The sequence below is a fragment of the Arctopsyche grandis genome, chromosome 1 (assembly GCF_051622035.1).
Source record: "Arctopsyche grandis isolate Sample6627 chromosome 1, ASM5162203v2, whole genome shotgun sequence".
In the NCBI taxonomy this organism is placed as follows: domain Eukaryota; kingdom Metazoa; phylum Arthropoda; class Insecta; order Trichoptera; family Hydropsychidae; genus Arctopsyche; species Arctopsyche grandis.
This window is the reverse complement of record NC_135355.1, coordinates 5,573,158-5,597,267: the sequence shown is the minus strand read 5'-3', so window position 1 is coordinate 5,597,267 and position 24,110 is coordinate 5,573,158. Positions and strand designations below refer to the sequence as shown.

Genomic DNA, 24,110 nt, shown 5'->3' with positions numbered 1-24,110 from the left:
TATTATTGTATTTCTGACGTCGCATTGGAGCGATCTGTAATGACGAGTGTATATTGATTGTAACAATAAAATAAAATATTGCATCAGGACTGTGGATGGACAAACCTTCCTTACAAAATAAAACGTCTTTGCGAATTGTTATAAAAATAAAGTAGCAAAAGTCTCATAAGTGGAAGCGAACAAGACTAGCGTGAAAGAGATAGCACGGCTCGAAGCATTTAATAAAAACTGGTTCAGAATTTCTACATAGATGGATATATCTAATAAATGTAGGCTTTTGCGCTCCCCTCCAAGTGCCGGTTCTAACAACAGAGCAGCTAGCAGCAGAACAGCCGAGTAGCTGGCATTTGGCAGTCATCTGTTTGGAACGTCTCGAATAGCACATCTTGAACTTGCACTTGCACGCCACGCCACCATTTCATGTACGTCAATCCACCACATCAGGTACGAACAATTCACCGATTCCACAATTCAACACTCCCACGCACATTTTAAACGCCACGTCGAATTACGAATATGTAGGTATTCAAATAAATAAACAATCTTTGTATGTATATACGTAAGCGCCAAGCATTCCGAGATGACTCACGTACCGTAGATATCTAAAGTCAAAAATTCAACTGTAACATAATCATCTCCTCTGAAAACATCTATGACATGTTTACTCATTCCATACATGCTCCTATTTTTATCCAAATCCACAAAAAATCTGCTATTGACAGAGAAATGTAATATTAATAGAAGTGGCTTTAGGTGTTATATTGTTGTCAAGTGACATTCTGACCACGGACAGATCTAAATAATTTTAGCATCAGCGTATTTTACTCTTGGTGCTCGACGTATGTCCGATAAAAACTTCTCTGTTTGTTTATATTACTCGCAAGATGGACAAGCATCGGTAAAAATTGCATAATACATTCAAAAACACACAATAAACAACATGGGATACATTTTTATAAGTAAATTGATCCGATTATATTCCGTGCGATGTAGCGTATTTATAGAGACGTACCGCGTAAAATTGACAACAATTATTTATTCGTAAGGGCCCCTCTATTCTTATTACATCTCTCTGGCTATTGATCCCTGAAGAAGCAACAAAAACGCGATAACAAATAAATATGATGAGTTAAAGATATCCCATCCCATTTTTCGTCCGCAAATCATAGTATTTAATAAAACATTATATGTAGAATAGTTTCGACCTGGAAAATAAACTAGACTATGGAAAACATTAAAATCGTTAACCACTTGGATTTTAAAGTTAAAAAATAAAAACCCTGTAACAATACTGAGTACTGAGTGAGTATCATTTTTGCCCTCAATGATATTACTGTTCACTACTAACTGATAGCAATATAAGTATTAATTTAATGTCAATTAATGTTAAATGTACTTATGTATATTATTTTAATCCAAGTGACAATGACTAGTGTCATATCTTATATAAAATATGTATAACTGTTATTGTATCAATAGCTGTCGTATTTATTACCACATAGTTTAATATGTTCTACTTGAATAATATGTAAATGAACAAAATGTGGCTCTGTTATTCCACTAGCAAACTCTCAGGTTCTACATCTAATAATAAACTATCAAGCTTTAGAAATCTAACAATACATACGTCATGATTCTTTTGATTCTTATAGGTCGATGAGCATTATTATGAATCTAGCATACGCGATCGTAATCGCCATAATATTATGGCTGACCAATAGGAATCGTGTATTTTTTTTTATAAAACGAGCTATAAGGAAAGAAGCACACTATCAATAAATCACGCGTGAATATCAATCGGTGCATAAAATACAAATTCAAATTGCAAGTCAGTAGAGCAGAGAATGCAAATGTGTGTAAAAGTATGTTGCATAATCAAGAAGGTCAATTGCGTAAGTGCATAAGTAATGAAAAATACATTTTGCTTTAATGGCATTTCTGTATAACTATTCTGGTATCGTCAAAACCATTACGAGTCGACGTTTACAGTTGGCGAGATCTATTATATTATACAAAAATGAAGACTAAGGTGATGATGTCGAAGGCGTGACATCAGCGAGGTCAAGACAATACACGTATTTATCGTCTAAAAACACAGGTGATGATAACAGACCTTGACAAAATTTGTATACCCGTGTAAGTTACGTCAATATTTAGTATATTTAACATGAATGGGAAGTATCGTTGTAAATCGACAAAGTTTTTGTATGTAAAATCTTTCACAGTAACAAACGAAACAAACAAAACAATTCCTCCACCACGAAAATAAGCACAAAATTATCCAAAACAAATGACATGTATGATATACAATTAAAAAATCCAACTTGAATATATGCATTTATAATGCAAAACACAAATAATTATATCGCAAAATGACAAAAACTCGAAAAAAAAAGCGTGATTCATATGTGTGCATAAGATGTCAATTTGAAACCAAAAATGTGATGACACAAGAAACGTTGATTTGCGTTGGTGCGGTAACTGCTTACCAAATCTGGTAGATCTGGACACTTCGCCACCGTTCGAGACACTTGTAGAACCTTGCGATATTAAAACAAAAAAATAAATAAAACATAAAAAATATCTGAAGATAAAAAAAACTAAAAAGGATCTCGTTATGTTTTTTATAGATAGTTATCTATAACATGTGTATATAATATTATGGTCAACCCATCAACGAGACGACGGATCCGCTTTGATAATAATAGAGCTATTAAAAAAAATCCAAAATGACGAACAAAAATCGATGACGATGAAGCAGCTTTTAATTTTGCGTTTATTTTTGATTTAATATTTTCGATTATCCAATTGCGATGAAATATTTTTGTCGTATAATTGGATATACGCATCTATCGGACGAACAGTGCTTATCGACCAATCAACGATCGATGCTTAACGGCCTATGAACGAGCGGCGCATTTCGGCCAATAAGCGATCAACACTCATCGACCAATCAGACGTGGACGCTTGATCTGGGCGGAGATTTACAACTATTCGGATATATGTAAGTTCTGATGCTCTTTTCGATTAAGGAAACTATCGTTCCACCATAGTATGCGGAATAATAATAAAAAAAAATCTGTCTTAAGAGGGCTGTACACCCGAAACCTTAATTTTGTTGCCGTTCTTTTCTTCGATATATATATTGAGTGAATGCGACAATATATATCAATATATATATATTGAGTGAATGCGACAGTTTCGCTTCGACCAGATAATGCGTATTTTAAATCGACCAAATCGAGGTTTCGTATTCTCCTATTTTCTCCTCCAAAACTGGACCAATTTTTAAAAAAAAATCATCATCGGTATGAGAAAGATATTTTCTGTGCAACTATGGGCGTATTTTTTTTTAAATCGACCTTTAAATAAGCACGCTGCACTCTTTTCGTGGGTGTAAAAAAGAGGCGATTTTATAGATGTTTGGCGACTCCTAGCTCCTATAAAAAATAACATAAAAAAATAAAAACACAGATGCATGCCAATGGTGAATATCCATAGCATATTAAAAAATAATTTCTCTAGTGCCATAATTGAGGAAGGGAGAAGTGTAATACGTTTGTATGGACAAGGCGCTGGTGTCCAGCCCTTTTAAGCTTGAAAAGGCAAGATTAAAAAAAAAGACTTTTTCAGGGTCAATCTAATGTACATATGTACATAATATATTGTATGTAAATTGTTCTTATCGCTTCACTATATGCACACTAGTCGAAACCATTTTCACAGAAGAAAATAATTGTTTCACAATAAGAATAATTAGTGGTATCCAAATATAGACAAATTCTACGCATCTCTTCACACCCCTTCTCGTTGTCTTTCTCTCAGACTTCATAACCAAGACTTGCATGACCTATCAGTTATTTGGAAAATTTAATGGAATGAATTTTTACTCGTGCGCTGAAGTTTTGTAACTGAAGTCTTCTTATCTTGAAAGGCGCATAATCCAAAACCATATGCGTGACTCGGAGATTAGTCAACGATGATTGTTATCGGTGGCGTTAACGCATTTTAAATTCATGTTTTTACTTTTTTTCCGCAGAATTCGAGGAATTTGCGTACTTCTGCTGGAGGAAGTTTGTGTTTGACTGTAGCATCGCTCCTGATCAAGCTGGTGAACATGGGAAACAAAGCCAGCGCTATGTGAGTTCATTAAATGGTATATAATTATAGTAATATACATGTAAAATGTTAATACATTTGTATACATAGTAGTTGAATTATTGTCCAATAAAATGTAATTACAACATCTACATATTGGTTACACTTTAATACATCTGAATACACACCGGGCCCAGTCGCATCTGTTGGATTTTTAAAGCAAAAAATCGACAATAGAACTGGTAGATATTTTCAAATATGAAAAAACTCCATATGATTTCATCTTCATCGAAGCAATTTTATACTCTTGAAATATAATAACCACACTTTCGTCAAACTTTTGGCAAGAGAACGAGTTGGCTCGGAAGTTGATAAATCAGGACAATCTCAATTTCTTAAGTTATTAATGAATCCCGAAAATCACTTCAAATCAATCAAACCAGTGTTTCTTAGTCCTACTGACTCAATTAACCCCCCCCCCCCCCTTTTACCGGTCATTATTCAACGCCTCCCAAATAAAAAAATGCATGGAAGCAATCAAAACATATTGTTATCACATTGATTGAATTCTGGTTTGCCTTCGCAGTTGTTTTATAGTTCAATAAACTATAAATAGATTAATTACTCAGTCTTATATAATGCAAACTGCATCATCATATGTTTGCTAATGGCATCAATGTAGCATTATCCTTGAGCATTTCGATGCATGTTTTCATGATTAAGATTCAAAAATTCCACAATTATGTACATATGTAAATATATGTAGTATTTATAGCCTATACTGTAAAGGATATGAATTTGAAATATTCAATTCTTCATCATTTTCTTTACAATTATGCATCGATCGAACGTCAACAAATAACAAAACACACGTATTCTTATTATTATATGTACACTGGGTACGATTTAATTGTGCATTTAAAAAAAACTTTGCTCCTTAGAACGAATCATTTGCGCATTAGAATAAAAGAAATTGCGCATTTAATAAATATATTACTGTTAAACAAAAAATGTTACATTGAGCAATATTTCATTTGTAGTATGAAATAAAAAAAATCGATCATTAAACAATTAAAAAGTCCGCAGATAAAGTTAGAATTGAAAAACTCTCGTGATTTTTAACTACAGCAAATTTGCAGTTGAATTCACAAATTCTTAGCTCGCGAGTTACCTATTATATACATATGTACAAAGTGGGGCTATTTGGACGGTTGCCAGTTGAGACGTTAACGATCCTACATATGTTATGTGTATGCGAGATTTTTAATGCTCAGCGTCAATGCGCATTTCATTCATTTTAGGTTGCTTTATATTTTTTCTGTTGTGAAAGTAGCTTATCAAATGCCCGCTATAAAACTATTTACTAGAGGTCTTAAGTCTTATAATCTAATTATGATTCTTTACTATTTTTTAATATGTGCGAAATTATTTCTAAATTGTACATTTACATTTTCAAATGGTATAATATTTTTTTAATTCACACAAATTATATGAAATGCTCACGATAAATGCGCATTTAAATTGTCCCCTTATTCGATAAAAATAGGGGACTTCCATTTTAGATTTTGTTATCTATTCAATTGTCATAGTCGTAGTATGAAAATGAATGAGTAACTAGATACTATTCTATTCCAGGTAAACCGCGTCATGAAACTACATATTTTGAAGAAACTGTCAAAAAGCAAACACCACTTAATTTTCGCCTACATTACAATAGTGCTAAATTTAGTAATATGAAAATAGTCAAGGATGTACCGGGAAATGATTATTATAGTAATAGAAGAATAGTAGTGGTCATCTTGTGGTTAGCAACATAATTAAATTTATAACACATTGTTTTCCGAATGGAGCACAATAACCTGAGAATTGTTTTCAATGACCACACACATTACTATTCAAAAGCGATACTTTTATACAATGTATAATACATGGAAAGTTTAACATTACAAATTCGTTGATGGAAAATGTTTCAAAAGTTTTTTAAATTTTTTGAGAATACTTTTAGTTAAGTAATAAAATAAAACTCGCCAATATTTACTTTACGTCTCAAGTAAATATTGGCCGAGTTTATGTTAAATGTAATTCATATGATACATATTGTGATTCTACGAAATATATTTTCCTTAATATTTTATCTACTAATCGCACTGTTGTATATAGATAAATCTAATCTAAAATGCATTCATATACGTATGTACACAGTGGCGGACTGGCCATACAAGCGTACATGCCCGATGGCATGTGGGCCCCACTATCCGTTAGAAAATATGGGCCCTCAGTAAAATTAAATAACTTTTTAATTTAACTATTTCACGTGTGTAAAAATTTATAGGATATTGCACTTTGGGACCTAGAGTTTGGGTATTTCAACAAAACAAATTTCTTACGATATACACAAACAACTAATGCCTGCTTTAACAGCCCAAGGATCGGTTAACTTTTTTTATTAGGCTTGAAATGTAAGTTTCAACATTTGCGTGGGCCCTTTTACTGGGCCCATTTCCAACCTCAATATTATGCATATACCAATACCTATGTAACAACTACCTACTGAAATAAAAATGGGAATAAACAAATTTCCCTGAATAATATAAACTGAATTGCTTAAAACAATTTTGATAGGACGATTCATCATCAACCAGCGATTTAAATTTACTTCATACATACTTTCAAAATAACATTTGATTATACTTCGACGATATAGTAAGATTTAAATACACAATTTTAAACAGTTTCCGAATATTAAATCTATTCCTAATCTAGACAAATCCATGTATATAGAAACATAGGATAGGGGCCCCCTCCCCAAAATCCTGATTTTCGATTAACATTAATTGAAAATATTATGCATTTTTTGTTTTCAGGGATAATTTGGGGGGGCACTCGCCCCCCTAAATTAAGGAATAGTGTGAATTTAGAAAATATTATGGATTTAATGATTAATGGGATACTATGGATCTATGAATGCTGCGTTTATTTCTTATGTACATATGTTACTTTTGGGTAACTAATAAAATAATCGCTGCTATGTGCTTTGAAAAAAAAAAGATTTTATTATTTTGAAGCAAGTATATTTTGGTTTTTAAGTGGTATGCCATTAGTAACATTCTTAGAAATTGTTCATCCCATGGAGCGAATCGTTAGAAAGGTCCCCTTTACTTTATTTTGTCTCAAAAACAGATATGTATCGTTTATTTTTCCGAATGTTCGTATATTTTTTGATATAGTGATACATTTTGATGGTCGATGTTTGTTAACCATGTGAAGATTTTTGGAAAAAAATTTTCGCCTGCGGCGCTTTTTTGACTTTTTACATAATATTTTTTTCTAATTATTTTTTCAAAAATAAGCTTAATTTTTTCATATTTTATATTTTCCATTTTTATTCCGATATAAAAAAGATTTTTTGAAAAAAAACTCAATTTGACCAATCTTTGCCTGCCCCCCCAAGAAAAAGCTGAAATGACGTCCCTGATTGTTTTCTACCGAAAGTAAAAGCCGCTTTTATGCCGCATTCTTTTATGATGCATTATATGATAAGGATTAAAACGAAATATACAATGTAATTTATGGATCTATTTTGCTTTTGCCATTTTTCTTGTACCTAAATTTGTTTATTCCCATTTTTGAAAATTTTATTTATTTTTTGCCCTTGATTTTTAGCGTGATCGAAAGAAGAAAATTTTGTCATATGGGGGGGGGGGGACAAATTTTTTTAACCCTGGGTGGGGGCCCCCTTTGACTCCTGGCATGCACTGATTTCAGTCCCAGTCCGCCACTGTATGTACATATATGCCGGATATCCTGAAATGTATTACTTGTATATCCAATTTACAAACAATACTATTAAAGTGTAATGTGTGATGACGTGTGAGCCGTTTGACGCATCCTCGTTTAAAAAAAAAGTTCATTATATTAGCTATTTGAAAAATTTACTATAAATAGACCGTAAACAGTATGAGATTATCGATACAGCGATACTCAATCTTCAGACCACGTGCAACCGTTGCAACTTGTTAAATACATAATTGTAATAATAATAAACAAAAATGTTTCTAGTATTTAGTGTCAAAAAGAATAAAAATTAGCGCAGTTAGCTCATAGTATTACATGTTTAAAAAATATATATATTTTTTTTACTTTTAAAATTTGCTAGATCATTAATTATAAATGTTTTAAAGAATAAAAAATCACAATCAATAGAAAAACCATTGATTTCAATACTCACTTTTAGCACATAAATACTACATTTCAAATAAAATACTGCAAAAGCCAAAAACCTAACCTAAAAACGCTCATTCCTCTCACACGACATCAAGCCAACAAAAATTATTGTCATATTCGAATTCAATGTGTAAAATTTGTAAAGGTTTTAGGCCTTAATTCTTTTTTTTTTTCTAAAGATTTTATCTTATATTCTTACATATAAAACCGAAACGGCGTCTGTAACTCGTTTCTGATTGGCTATATTGGTCAAAGACGTTTGCGACTGGTCGGTCATTAAATAATATTATTTTTTTTCGATTCAAATAAATTTAATAAAAATACAAATGAAGATTTTTATCATGGTTTTCATTTAATTTCCATATACAGAGCGAAGCCGGGTAGCACCACTAGTTTCCTTATAAAAATTACTTGCGGTGCATATTGCACGTGGAACAATAAAATGCATATATACTTTGCAAAACAATTTTATATGCGGCGCACTTTTTTCGTTGTAACAAATTATTCACAAAGAAAAGTTTCATAATAACAAAACCTTGATTTTTAGACACATACATATCTTGTAATAGCTATGTATCAGTGCAGATATACATACATATTTAAATATTTATTTTAAAATTGTTGAAGTATATCATCATCATTTACAGCCATTCACCATCCACTGCTGGATGAAGGCCTCTCCAACACGCTTCCACTCGTCTCTGTTTTGCGCAACTATCATCCATCTCACCCCGCACATTTTCCTAATTTCGTCCACCCATCTTCCCTACGGTCTTCCTTTTACTCTTTTGCATTCTCTCGGGTACCATTCAAGCACTTATTTTGTCCACCTTTCGTCCATTCTTCTAGCCACGTGGCCCGCCCATTGCCATTTTAATCTCTTCACTCTATCCACTGTGTCCACTACCCTTGTCATGATTCTCACCCACGTGTTCCGCTTCCTGTCCTTCCTCGTTATGCCAAGCATACAACGTTCCATACTTCTTTGAGTCCATTGGATTTTATGTAGCATCTTGGCGTTCAGTGTCCAAGTTTTACATCCATACGTCATCACTGGCAAAACGCATTGATCGAAGATCTTTTTCTTCAGGCAGAGTGGCATTTTTTATTTAAAAACAGCATTAATCCGTCCAAATGCACTCCATCCTAATTTCATACGTCTCTTTATCTCTTCATCTTTACTACCAGACATGTCAATTATTTGACCTAGATATAAACAATTATTTACTACGTCTACTGGTTTATCATCTAATGGGATGCTATCAGGCATGAAATAACCATTGAAGTACATATATACCTACATTTATATTTGCGCAAATAGCTTTGATTTGAAATTATACCGCTACAAATATACTACATATGTATAATACATATACTAGCTGAACCCTGCATGCGTTGCAATGCCACAAAAACGCATGCAATTCCCGTTCCCGTTCCTGTTCCCGTTCCTTTTCCCGTTCCCATTTTTCGGAACAACGCAGGCAGTGAACACCATGGTCGCGACGCGAAAACATTTGAAATTATAGCGAATGACACTCATTCCCGTTTTTCCCGTTTTTTTTTCACAGTAATCTTCCCGGACATGCATACAACAAATCCTGAAAGTTCCATCGTAATCGCTTCAGTGGCTTAGGAGCCTATTCGAGACACACACACACAGACATTCATTTTTATATATATGTATATAGACTATACAATATAAGAAACACTGCGACAGAGTGATTTAACTTTCAACAGTCATTCGCGAAAGTCCGAGGGTTAATTGACAATTATTCGAATGTCAGATCAGATATTGCGTGAAGCGATGAGAAATTGCCGGTTAGTCAGATGAAAATAAATAATGCCAAATCTTAATAATTCTCAGTAACGCCACAGTATATAATAGGATACAGATACAGTGCTCCCTAACCTCGAGAATCAACCGAATAAGCAATTCTGAGAAATTCTAAGGCAAGTCCATACATGCATAGACATTGTATGTATGTAGGTATTGATTTTTAGTCCACGACCCTTTTCGCATGGTATCTGCCACTTGAAACTCAGTCTAGTATCTGTATGTACATATGTACAGTCTAGTATCGTCTGGGTCGTCGCCGATTTATAATACTAGGCATGTGTATTACGCGCACCACGGTTTGGTATGCTCAGAGAATGCGTCATTGACGAGCCAAGTTCAATAAATAACCCGGTGAACGAATCCGGTCGTTCAGTCGGTCAATGAACATGATCCGGCATTGAGATCTGTGTAACTAACGAGTTTTTGCAATTTATTTACATATGTTATCGAATTCCAGTGCAAGTGAACCAATTTTATCACACTATTACCACGCGTGATCGCATTCCTATCAGGTACCTATAAATACTTGTTCAATAAAATATTATTCGGAATTTAGTGTTTCACAATACAGTACGCTTTCAATGTGTACAGGTATTATTAGAAAATAGAACATTCCATTCACTTTCCATTTTTTTTTTGTCAATTGGGTTGGTAAAAAATTCATTAATCATCATTCAAAATGACTTGAAAAGTTGAACGAGTTAGTTTAGCCCAACCCTAACTTAACCTAACCTAACCTGACCCTCAACCGCTTAGACGCCCAGCCGACGCGCTGAGCGTATAATAAATACGGCTGTTTGCGCCTTAAGGCGCTTTGGGCAGCTAAGCGGTTAAATAAATAGGTGTTGGCAGCTAAGATATATTTTTATTAGACGAAACAATATTCAATTAATCACAGTCCATATTTATATAGTCAGCCAAAATGATAAAATACGGTGTCCTTATGAAGAGGACGAAATATGGATGAATTTGAATTTGGCGCGTGAAAATTTTATAATTTTACAGTATACAATTTTAACAATATGATATAATTTTACAATTTTGTTTAATTTTTTATGTTTTAGTGGTATATGAAAAGCTGCCTTAAATTTCATTTAAATATAATTTTCTTTGGTAAAAGCTTAATAAGTAGTGCGTTCCGCACCTTTTTTTCAAAAAAAGCCCTGCCCTTGAAACTATAACCCTTGTTTTAATCTTGTTATGGCGTATTTTCTCTATCAAGATGTATATAATATAGGCTTTTCATTCCAAATTGACACTTTTTTATATCAAATTGACCATTTTTTATTTTCCAATTGACCCTTTTTCATTTCATATCGACCCTTTTTTATTTCAAATCGGCCCTTTTTTATTTCAAATTTACCCTTTTTATTCATTTCAAATTCATCACTGATGCATTTTGAATGTAAACATACGTAAATGTTTCCTATACAAAAATTTAAAACATTCCTGTTATATTGAACAGCTTTTTTCAAGTAAAAACACAGTATTATTTTTTTATTCACTGAACAAACACCCCACCCCCCCCCCCTCCAAGCGTTTTCCAAAAAAAAACGAAGCTTTTATACGTTCCTAGAATTCGTGGTAAATTAGGGGTAGTGTATAAATATTAGGTACTTACATATTTTTCGGCACAATTTAAAGAAATATTTATCCACTGAATATGTCAAGTTGAATATAATAATCGACTTTTCGATAACTTTATGACTTTTTTTGGACCAAATTATCAAATTAATTAATCATGCTATTTTTTTTGAAAACAATTTTATAAAAGTTTATGGATCATATTACGATTATCAAAAATAGATGTAAAAAAAGTACTATTTTTTAATTAAGAGGGCTGACGCCCCCCCCCATATACCCCCTGGCTACCGTCTTGGAATGAGTAATATTAAAAAATTTGTATGATTACTATTCTGTAATGCAATGAGTAATGTTTTGCTTACATATTCCTCTTTAAATTTATAAATTGTATATTGTAAAATTATCATAAATGTCTTATTGTTTTATTTCAATTTTATATATGATTGCAGAGTGCGTGTATTGACAGTGCCACGGGAACAACCGAATAGTCAACACGTCACAGAAAGTGTCAGCAATATGTGGCCCTTTTCAGCAAATTTGCCGAGAGAACTGAATGTTGGAGATAAAATAGAAATAGAAGGAAAATTAGCCGACGACGCCGAAGTGTAAGACAACTATTTATTTGCTTAATGATTAAATGCCTGCATACTGTTAATATTCTTATTATTAATAATACAGGTTGAATAAGTAGTATCTATACATCAATTTCAGATTTTCAATAAATTTGGTATGCCATCACAATCAAACAGAGAAACCGCACAATATCGCTTACCACTACAAAGTTCACTTTTCACAAATGAAAACAATATCCAATGCCAAAATTGAGGGAACTTGGCAAGAGGAAGAGGTTAAAGACGAAGTAGAACTATTACCAGGTATGATCCGTACTATTTTACGATGATGCATGTCGGTGGTGTTATTTATAATATATATTTTTAACAAAAATTTTCACCAGCGTATATTCCAGGTGAACACTTTCAAATCAGTCTATTCATCGATAAGGACGCCATATACACCTACTTCAAGGAGAACAATATAGACGTCTTTGATCACAAGATTCCTATACAAGACGTTAAATATTTACAAATATGGGATGGCATCGAAAAAATCGATTCTATGAAAATTACATTTGCGTAAATCGTTTGCACGTTTGCAAAAATCCGTATGTTGATGTTTAAATATTTATTCAAATTAATATTATTGAAAAGTATGATTCCTGCATTTACTATAAAATAAAATTGCATATTGATGTAATAGTGCGAACATGAATATTGTTCGAAAAATTAAAGACTGCTCTATGATAAGATAATTTGTAACGTGTGTATTATATTGTAAGATCTATAAATTATGAGTTATTTAAAATGTCCGTTAATTATCGAAGAGATACATAAGTATATTTTTTAATATACAAATTAACCTTTTTCACTTTGTTTTATTGATAGTTAAGGCTTAAGAGGGCTGTACACCCAAAACCTTCATTTTGTTGCCGTTCCTTTCTTCGATATATATATATTGAGAGAATGCGACAATATATATATATATATATATATATATATATATATATATATATATATTGAGTGAATGCGAAAGTTGCGCTTCAACCAGATAATACGTATTTTAAATCGACAAAATCGAGGTTTCGTATTCTCCAATTTTCTCCTCCGAAACCGGACCAATTTTTAAAAAAATTTCATCATCGGTATGAGAAAGATATTTTCTATGCAACTGTGCGCGTATTTTTTTTTAAATCGACCGTTAAATAAGCACGCTGAACTCTTTTCGTGGGTGTAAAAAAGAGGCGATTTTATAAATGTTTGACGGCTCCTAGCTCCTATAAAAAATAAAAGCACAGATGCATGCCAATGGTGGATATCCATAGCATATTAAAAAATAATTTCTCTTGTGCCATAATTGAGGAAGGGAGAAGTGTAATACGTTTGTACGGACAAGGCGCTGGTGTCCAGCCTTCTTAACGAGAAACACCGTCAACGAGTAAAAAACCAATACTTTATCCATTGTTACTTTTTATACATTTGTAAATAAAGTAAAATTAGCAAACCATTACACATATCAAATATATGGTAGTGGCTAATAGTTTGATTTGTAATCTTGAGTCATATAAAAAATTATATCATGAAAACTGAAAAAAAAAACTTGGATTTTCACAAGTGATTGATTGTATACAGGGCCGATGAAAGGGGTGGGAGCCGGGGTAAAGTTCCAGGGCCCGGACTACACAAAGGGCCCCGTGTCGGAAATCGTACCTGTTATATCAAATTTTCTTATTCAATTATTTAAAATAAAACAACCAATATATAGGTATTTTCTAATGGTTCTGATAGGATTTTTCGCATATTAACACATTCAGCCTGGCGCATGCTTTCATACATTTGCCCTTGTGGTGGCAATGTCACGCGTATCGGCACCCAATTACGCGTGACGGCATTATATAACTTTACCCTAAATCTTTAGAATTTTATAGGAATTTTAGTGTTGGGTTGCTCAATGAAGTGGAACCGTAAAATTATAGTCTGCTACTACTTAAAATTATAGGTACACGCCAGGTTGAACGTGTTAAAAATCTTTATTTTAGTTTGTCATAGGGCTTGGTATTATTTTTTCCCAGGGCCCGGGGATTTCCCTCGACGGCCCTGATTGTGTATGACTTTATAAATACCGTAGTGTTTGAGGGAACCTCTACATATGTATACCAACAGCAAATACAGGCAATTGGATGTTCGAAACGAAATTCAATCAAGATTCATTGATTCCAAAATTATGTAAATTTATACATTCATACAAATACTTTTGACTGTCAATGTCTATTTTGGTATTCGTGTGTAAATGAATCTTACCGACTGTTGTGTATCTGACGAAGGTCTCCTTATTGTCAACCATTGCGTCTACGGCCAGTTTCTCGCAGTACAGGGCAGTAATGATGGCGATGCTGGGTTGCTTTGCCGATATCATTGTTGGCATTTGCTTAACAACCTGAAGTTAAAAATAGGCATTCAAAGAATTGAACATAATGAGAAATTTCACATAAAAGGAAATGGAAATTGGATGTTACCTGAATGTGCGTGTCGGTCTCGTGGTGTCTCGTGTAAGCACCGTGTTCCACGGCCTTGATTTCTCCACTTTGAACGAGCTGTTGAAAACATTCGTTCACTTCTTCTTCTGACCAACCATGAGCACTGAAATTACAATTTGTTTTTATTCACAAAATCCTAACGAAAAGTCTATTGATGTGTGATATTTACTTTACCTAGCCATCTCTTGAGGCGTTATAGGATTCGGATATGAGGCTTCTATTAATTCTAAAACTTTTTTCGTTGTTATGATGATCAATAGACCAAGAGTGCTTTCATCTGAAGACACTGAAAATAAATAATACAATTATTTCAAATTATTGTGGCTGCTATTAGCATTGAATTTAGCTTGTAAGTACGAATATACACATGTATTTACAATATATATTGACACACTCTATAGATTTCACTGACATATAATAGTAAACTCATATATTATATAGCCTCAATGAAGTGCTACCCAATTTCAAGAATCAATCAATGATTTTTCAGAATCCTATTTTCACTATTCGTAAGAATTACCTTATAAATATATAATAACAACTCTTGAAGGAAGGTATCACTTGTTTGAATTTTATTATAGTCTCTAAAGGAAAGGTCTTAGAGCTCTATTGATCCGCTCTAATACTGGTATAATTTTTCCTCCAGTAAAACCAATATGAGAAAAACGAAGAGCTTGTCTCCAACTATAAGACCTAATCTAACGTGAGACAATTAAAAAGTATAACAAATCATGCTTTTATTGTTTTAATGTGATTATGTAGCTATTGTGTAAGAAAAACGCATGCCGAAGAATGATTAATTACTTGTTAGTATAATATTAATCAAATGTGACAAAATTGTAGTCATTATTAGGTTTGACGACCATCTTACAAATTACTTTATCATTATGTTTGAGTTGATACCAAAATATTTTCTTAAACAGCAATGAGTATGAGTATATGCAAGTTGGAGTTCTTTTTGGAATATACATAGAATAAGCATAATTCTTTCTGATGTCTAAATTCTAAATAATCACCATTTTAAAGTATTTTCAGGACAATAAATATTTATGCTTATCTTAAATGACATAATTTGAAGGGATTTATAAACTTTTGAAATCTAGAAATAAGAAAATAGTTCATTTTTATATTCTTTCAGCAAAATGAGGACCATTAAAATGTATGTAATGTACATACGCATAAACATATAGCAATACTATGTACATACATACATATGTATGTAAGAACATATACTGGTTGAAAACCTGTTTAATTTGTCCGAATTCTAAAATAGAATTTAAATCAATTATATCAATATTTAAAATGGAAACAATACTGGAATCAAAATGGGTGTGTATATACCTATTTTAAGAGCAAAATATATGTAATTAAAACTTAATGATACTAAATGAGTACTTTGCAACATGACTAATTCTAATTTTGCGAATTCCCATCAGACATCAAGTAATTGAAGAAAGCAAATTAACAATCAAGAGCGTTTTATATGACCCGTAACAATCGGTACTGGCAATTTCAAGATGAAAAGATGTAATTCAGATATGCCATTTTCGATATCAATTTATGGATTCTGCTACATTTTAATATTCAGCTCCAACAAAAAAGATGTTTAGACAAACACAGAAGTACGTGTTGTTAGCTCAAAAAAAAAAAAAAATAATAACTCAAACATCAGACGACATATACATATATATACTTGCTGATTTGTTGCTATTCACTTTGCTCAGATGAATGATTTTGTAACTGCCAGCTTTTGACACCAATAAAATATATAAAATAAGTGTGAATATTTCAATTAAATCCTTTGTCAATTTCCTACAATTTGTATCGGTATGAGTTTCATAAAGAAAAGATCATATTTACGAGGTCTTGGAGGAGGAGATGGTCCTTCTTCTAACTGTCTTAATTCCACTTCTAATCGTTGAAGTGTAGTATAAGTGTGTTGCATTAATTTCATTATCTTCTTTATGAATCCAACATAATCTGAAAATATGTAATTACATATTAAAGGTAACATTTGCTCATTAACTAGAATTAGAATTTATATGATCCAATACAAAATCTGCAATGAATTATACGAGAGAACTAATTATTCAATATTATAGCTTACTAATTTTATTGGAATTTTTCCTTTACTTCTTTCAAAATGAAGGAAAATGTTGAATTATGATAAAAATGAATTAGTATGTAATAAATACCTTTGGGGAAGTCTTGCGTAACCAAGTCTCTAAAAAAATCCTGAGCAGTGGGATGTCGCTGATGTTCAGGCAAGGATGCTTTGAACCAGGACCGAAGACCTCTGGCTTCTCGAGTGTGTTTCCCGCTACCACCTTCCACCAAATAGACCACAAACTCCACACTCGCATGCCATGGACCCACTTCAGTATCATCTGAAATATGCAAAAACAAATCATTAAAAACTCATGCTATTAAATATAACACCTATGCCAAATTCAAAAGGTAAATTAAACAAAAGAAGCTCTTTTATTCTTTTCGTTTAACTTGAACTCGGTGTTGGTAAAAGGTCTTTGTCACGGACTTACATTTGTGTAATCTAAATGTAGTATAAAAGAGATTTTTTTACTTCCTAGTGTCTGGGTAATAAACAATGGGGAACCTCATGACGTCATTCCACTGGTGTTGTTCTTGTGCATTATGTTGTCGTCATCAGCATGACTAGGTCATTACGCAATTTCAACAAAATCAGAATGCACACTCAACTCCTTTCACCGACCACCATTTTTATTGATAGCATCAACCTGCTACAGAACTGTACTTTGTAATTAAAAATCATGAACATTGAATCCCCTACAGACCTACAATTTACATATGTATTATACATATAAACCATCAATCCTGATGTGCTCCTTGGTAGATCCCAAAATTACGAATATTTACTTAACCAGAGAAATGTTATAATAATAGAAGTGGCTTTAGGCGTTATATTGTTGTCAAGTGACGATTGTCCACAGACAATCCTAAATAATTATAGCACCAGTCGTATTTGATGCTCGGTGGTCGACATATGTCCGATAAAAACTTCTCTGGGCAAGGGCAATGGGCAAGTGCATCGTTAAAAATTACACGATGCATTCAAAAACACACAATAAACAACATGGGATACAGTTTTATAAGTAAATTGATCATTTAAGTAACATATTATCCAATTAACATCGTATATGAAAGTTTTCATGAAAGCGATATGGCGACAGTAGCATTCGGCAATAGCAATATTGCGTAGTTATGGAAACGGTACGCGTGTTATTGAAACAAGAAATGTATTCGAAAGGGCGCTTCTATTATTATAACATTCTCTGTACTTAGCCCTTTGAATGCTGACCAACGCCGATCGGTGTTTTGCCAACAAGTCCATGAGCCTGAAATACGCCGATAGGCGTTGTATTTTGAGCATGTAAAAAATAAACATGAATACTACCCACGAAGCCTTTCCAGGTAGCATTGAAAAAAAAATGCATTGAGCATGGGTCGTATAATCCGTGTCAATGTTTAAAAAGACTGGTTTACACTGGAATTTCTGAATTTATAACCATAGCCGAATTTCCCGATGGAAATCCCTAATTGCTGAGTATTTTAGATTGTGGCTTGGCATTTAGATTGTGAGCATTACACTTTAACCATAATTAATTTGGTAATTTGTGACCAGTAATCATCGAACCGCCAAAAACATATGTAAAAACGGACTCAAACACCAGCTGTCGATATGAAGAAAATTTTTGTAGACGACGATACTTTTTACAACAAATTATAACGTCAATTTAGTCAGATTACACAGTTGATTGTTAACTGCTTTACGGTATAGTATTGTAGAACAGTCATTCTGTCGTGACGGCTTCGAATTGACTCAATTTGCGAAACGCTGAGAATTCTATTGAAACAAACCTAAAACCTAGTTTCGAACGATTATTATTTAATAAGTACTGGTATATAAGTGGTCAAATTTACTTAATGAACCAACTGTTGCTGTTCTACGACGAAATTGTACGATAATAGTATAAAATATGTCTGTAGCCCATATCGTTTACATGTGAAATCAAATATGGCATCAATTGGAACATTTAGGTCGAATTTGGCATGTTGACAACATGTTACTGTGTTGTTACACCCATTGTTTTTTTCAATGTAATCGAAGCGGAAGATAAATTTGAATCATATTTCCACGAAGTCGCGACATAACGTCATATCCGTTTTCCAGAAGGATCGCAGACTTTATAATAGAGATGACGTATGTATACAGTAACATTGACAGGTTCTAGTGATATCAATGTAACCCATTTGGGTCATCACGAGTCAGCTGCCTCAAGGTGAATTCGATAGAAACTGCAACCAGAAGCTGAATGGCGGGTTTTTCTACACATCTCTTTGAAATTAGCGAATAATTTATTCCGAATACGGAACGTCCTTCGCATTACTAGTCTAAGTATACTCGAATGGAATGAAACTTGTATTTATTCGAAAAGCTATCTACAGATCCACGTTACGAGATCATCAATGATACTCAAATTGACCATAGGATCTGTAATTTTTTTAGGTTAAATACAGAGTGACCATATTTCCCAGGACTCAAAACGGGATGCTCCACAAAATAATTGTCCCTCCCCTATATAAAAAAGATGTGTTTTATAATTTTATAATTTTTCCCTCAAATAACTATTAACAAAGTCAAGGAATTATATATATTTTATTCAGAATGTACAATTGTGTACCTAAAAGGAAAATATATACAAGATAAAAAAAGTTATATAATATTCGATGTTTGTGAGCCGCAGGCTGATTTTTTTTCTGACGGTACAAATGAATATTATAAAATTAACTAACATTTTTATTAAGTTTTTGCAGAATCCCCATTATTTAGTACATAAGTACATAATAGGGCTTCCAAGCCGGCTTAAACAGAAACCGGAAAACCGGCTTTTTGACCATCTTTCAAAAAACCGAAAACCACGTTTTTGGCTGGATCAATCGGCTTTTTAAGGTTTCCTTTTGATTAATGTTTTTTTCCTCAAAACGAACAATTACGAATTTCAAATTTTTATGAAGAATCAAAAAAAATGTGTATTGGATCCAAACTTTCTCAGGGAATAAGCGTATATTTCTTTGAACAACAAAAAAAGGTACGGCACTTAGCGGTGGCTTTGATATATAGTAATGGACGAATACCAGGTCATAAACCAATAAAATATAATTATTGAAAGTAGTTTCAAAAACCTACACAAGGCCTTTCAGAATTTCGGCAAATTGGGTTTTCCATCATTTGTAGTTTTTGCGCGTTCTTCTTCTTGATAGTAGCTTATTTAAATCATTTAATTATTTGTGCGTATTCAGGATCTGCCATTTTACTGCTGTGATATTTGTAACAATAATAATGTAATAATGATATTATGAAAGTTCATAACGTTTATAACTCATTTTAATTTATAATCAATTATTTTTTTGCATAATAAAATATATATTTACAATTCTTTTTTTCGATATAAAATTTAAAACTTCAAAAAAATGGAAACCGATGAAATCCGGTCAACCGGCTTTTGTAAAAAAACCGAAAACCGGCTTTTTCTTTCGGATGGCTTTTTGGAACCCCTAAGTACATACATACATACATTTTTCTTATCGTTTAAAGCACATTATGTTGTCAAAAACTGTAGCGAATAACTGTAACGAAGTATTTTTTATGGGCATGATAAAACCACATGTCTGTAAAGTTTAGTCACAGACGAATTCCACGCAATTATATTTTCCTGGAACACATCCATCTAAGGTTTTTCAAGTAGTAGTAGTACAAAAACCAGATAGTATTAAAAATATATATTGCAACTCTTGATATGTTAGTTCTATCAATTAGCATTGTCATTGACTTAGTTTTGGGTCATATATCCAAATATAAATAAAAAAATACATACAAATAAATCTAAGTATCTAATAATAACATCCCTATAAACTGATATTTCCCAGGTTAGAGAGACCGTTAAGTGACCGGACACATCATCTAATTGGACATAAAGCGGGTCTCAACTAAGCTAACATTTCCACGTCTATTTTCAGCTGGGTTGGAGTATTATAGGATGCATCATAGTGCATATACTTCGTATACATATTTGTGAGCATATCTGTGATTTTGAGCGAGCTAATTTAATATGTAGTTCCAAAGCCCTATCAACCATTCTAACACAATTCCCCTGGGCTATGTTGTCTGCTCCAGTATATTATATAATAAATCAATACAATAATCAGTAAATGAGAATATACATCTATGCTACATTGGTTATTCATATTTATGTATTTAAGAAAAAAGTTACAAAAGCTGCAATCGCAAATCTAATTTTATCTTTCGAAATCGAAAAGCAGATTAATTTTCATTGAATCATCAAAAACAAACATAGAAGTAGAATGCATAGAATGGTCATTGTTAATTGTTAAAGACGGAAAGTCAGAAGAGAGACAAGAGAGAGAGAGAGAGACGAAGTTTAGCAAACAATGAACAAACTCTTTGTAGCAAACTTTTTGTAGCAACATTTTTGGAGTCTGAGAGCGATTCTATGCATTCTACTTCTATGAAAACAAACGATTGTCAAGAAGAAGAGAAAAATAGCCGCACTGTCTTTGTAAGCAATCTCGGATTCAAGTAAGTTTTATTGTATTATTTCTTATTTATTTTATTAAATACATACATATATGTATACCAGGAAGGCCTAACAGATAAACCCCAATGCGCCTTCCTGGCCAATTACTAAAAATGCAGCATTTTTATTATATATGTCGCCGAGACACTGGACACTCGAAATTAACGAGACATCTATGAATTTTAACTTGTACATACATTTTATTGTACATTAATCATACTCAAATAGTGGTGATATGGCAGGTAGGAAGGTTTTTTAGCCAATTTAATCGAGGTACCGTTTCAACAATGAAATCAGAAAAATTGGCAAACTCTAATAGGAAACGATCGACCTGGAGTCACAAATATCCAAGTCTGACCAGCAGTATTACATACATATATACTCGATAGTATTACATACATATATACATAGAATAAATTATTTTCAATCGAGGTCAACTCACGGGATCGAACCCGGCGACTCTCGGTGCTAGGCAAAAAGCCCAACCACCGAGCCATGCTGCTATTTCATCTTATAGTTATTTCGATTCGCAAAAAAAATAACTATACCGTTAACTTATATAAAATCGTCACGCAATCGCAATTGTGGTACGGAAAGTATATTACAGGTTAGTGGTGACTGGTACCGTAAATTTCAGATATATGGCGGTAGCGAAATTCCAAAAACGGAGACTAATCGATATTTCCGGAAAAATGTTATTTCACGTCAATCGTCCCACACAGCACCGGAAGAAATTAAGACTAATGACAACGGCAGACTTAATGGATCTTTTCAAAATCGTCTCCACCTAATAAACGATGATGACATGACGAATTGTCGACAAAATTGAAGACGTACATATACTCATTATGGCTCATTATTATCAACTTAGTTCGATATGGTGACAACTGTTTGAAATTTGACAAATGACGCAAAATCGCGTCTACAGACTTGGTCCGAAAGGCATGCGTTCGTATTGCTCCGACCTTAAGGCATTAACGTTACGTTCTAAATTCCTTAAGAGTGATGTGATACGATGCTTCTACGCTAATTTGAGTTGTAAAAAAAACAGTAACGAACCGTTCTAAATGCCCATTGATTTGATTGCAATTGCTGAAAATATTAATGATCTCGAATTAAATGAAAGAAGAGTGACTTTTTAGCGGCGATAAAAAGATGAATCGAAGGTCAATTTCAGCATGTGGTGCACATGCGAATGTATGTAGTTAAATTTAGAAACATAATCTGAATATAAAGAGAAAAAAGAGACCATCGAGTGTTTAATGTTGAAACAAACAGTTAAAAGTCAAAGGCTATCATCAGCTAACACTAGTATGTACCGTTATTTTGGGCACATATTGCATACAGCGATACTAAAACCTGCGGCATACGAGCCGTATGAGCCTCTTTGTCTATATTCCATTCATAGCCAGCAGTATGGTTCGGTGGTTGAGTTCGATCCCGTGCTAATCTTTAGTACTACTTGTCAGACTTGGATCGTTTCCTATCAGAATTTGCCAATTTACCTAATTTCATTATTGAAACGTTTCCTTCTTCAAATTGGCAAAAATCATCCTACCCGCTATGTCACAATATCTGAATTTGATTTATGTACAATATGTAAAAATGTGTGTATAAGTTTAAATCCATTGGTGTCTCTATTAACCAATTAATTGCTAATTTCGTGTACTTCAGCCTCTCGAAATACAGCGATTTATGTAATAAAAATGCTGCAATGTTTGTAATTAATTGTCCAGGAAGGCGCATTGGGGTCTACCTGTTAGGCCTTACTGGTATATGTATAATATTTTAAACATTTTCGCATTTTCACTGTTTTAATTTAACCCGTTAAAGTAAAATAATCAACCGATAATGAATCAATTGCGATACGCTGATTTTTCACAGATTATCTACCATACTTATCTGAGATTAAATTATATCATAAAAACCCACTCGTATTCATTTGCACTTATTTTAATTTTTAAACGGTAGTAAATATAACAGGTTTTATAACATTTATTCCTAAATCACTAAAACAAAATTGGTGTTTTAAGCTCTTTTTTTAAACTATGCACTGACCAACAACCATATTTACATAACTTTGTAAAAACTTCGCGACTTAACAAGCAAAATATGTTGGCGATGATGATTGTACATTGTGCTAATTTAAATACTTTTTACTTCCTTGTAAAAAAAAAAATTATTGAAGAATGTAAATTTTCAAAATATTTTCTTAAATAGAAGTTATTTATTAACAAAGTGCTAATTTATTTCATTGCATTCTTTTAAAAAATATTTACGTCATATTAATCTACAATCAAAGGACTGTTTATCTCCTTTATATACATACTATGTACATATGTATGTATTTGTAACCCATTTTCATTCAATTCTGGCATGCATCTTCAATAGCAAATTTTAAAGTACACTAAAAAGGTTGGCGATTTGTGTGACAAAAAACAAAGCACACTCGAATTAAAGGTCAACACAATGCAATGGTTGAAATCTATTAATATTCACTGTTGGTTTTACAAGATAAGTTTGTAAAAAAAATATTTTACGAAAAATTAAGACAATAAGCGCGCGTTAAGGAAAATTAATATTTGCATAGCGAAAAGAGTAAACTTATACGTTTGTAAATATGTATGTCATACCAAAATAT

The 24,110-nt window shown here is 32.8% G+C and overlaps 2 protein-coding genes across 14 annotated transcripts in view; one reads left to right on the top strand and one right to left on the bottom strand.

Moving 5' to 3' along the window:
• Positions 1-24,110, bottom strand: part of LOC143914814 (uncharacterized) — a 33,663-nt gene that overhangs the window by 5,149 nt on the left and 4,404 nt on the right. Inside the window, exons 3-8 of one of the 2 annotated variants that reach the window (XM_077435171.1) lie at positions 17,030-17,221; positions 16,695-16,814; positions 15,009-15,120; positions 14,814-14,937; positions 14,599-14,734; positions 2,490-2,540 (exon numbers count right to left, since the gene is read on the bottom strand). In XM_077435171.1, the coding sequence (XP_077291297.1) occupies positions 2,490-2,540; positions 14,599-14,734; positions 14,814-14,937; positions 15,009-15,120; positions 16,695-16,814; positions 17,030-17,221 (735 nt within the window). The remainder of the gene's footprint in view (positions 1-2,489; positions 2,541-14,598; positions 14,735-14,813; positions 14,938-15,008; positions 15,121-16,694; positions 16,815-17,029; positions 17,222-24,110) is intronic. The other variant, XM_077435181.1, reaches the window with a different exon arrangement.
• Positions 154-16,592, top strand: LOC143915211 (galectin-2). 12 transcript variants are annotated; one of them, XR_013260885.1, is made up of 7 exons: positions 293-444; positions 4,040-4,140; positions 12,193-12,348; positions 12,455-12,618; positions 12,699-12,905; positions 15,973-16,163; positions 16,271-16,592. XR_013260885.1 is itself a non-coding variant. In XM_077435721.1 (6 exons), the coding sequence occupies exons 1-5, from the start codon at positions 421-423 to the stop codon at positions 12,878-12,880; spliced, it is 627 nt and encodes a 208-aa protein (XP_077291847.1). In that variant the 5' UTR covers positions 293-420; the 3' UTR covers positions 12,881-12,905; positions 15,973-16,473. The 12 variants fall into 12 exon arrangements, 9 of the variants coding, with proteins under 9 accessions (XP_077291858.1, XP_077291847.1, XP_077291873.1 ...); XR_013260886.1 differs by having other exon boundaries at positions 298-444; positions 12,711-12,905; XR_013260890.1 differs by having other exon boundaries at positions 326-422; positions 12,711-12,905.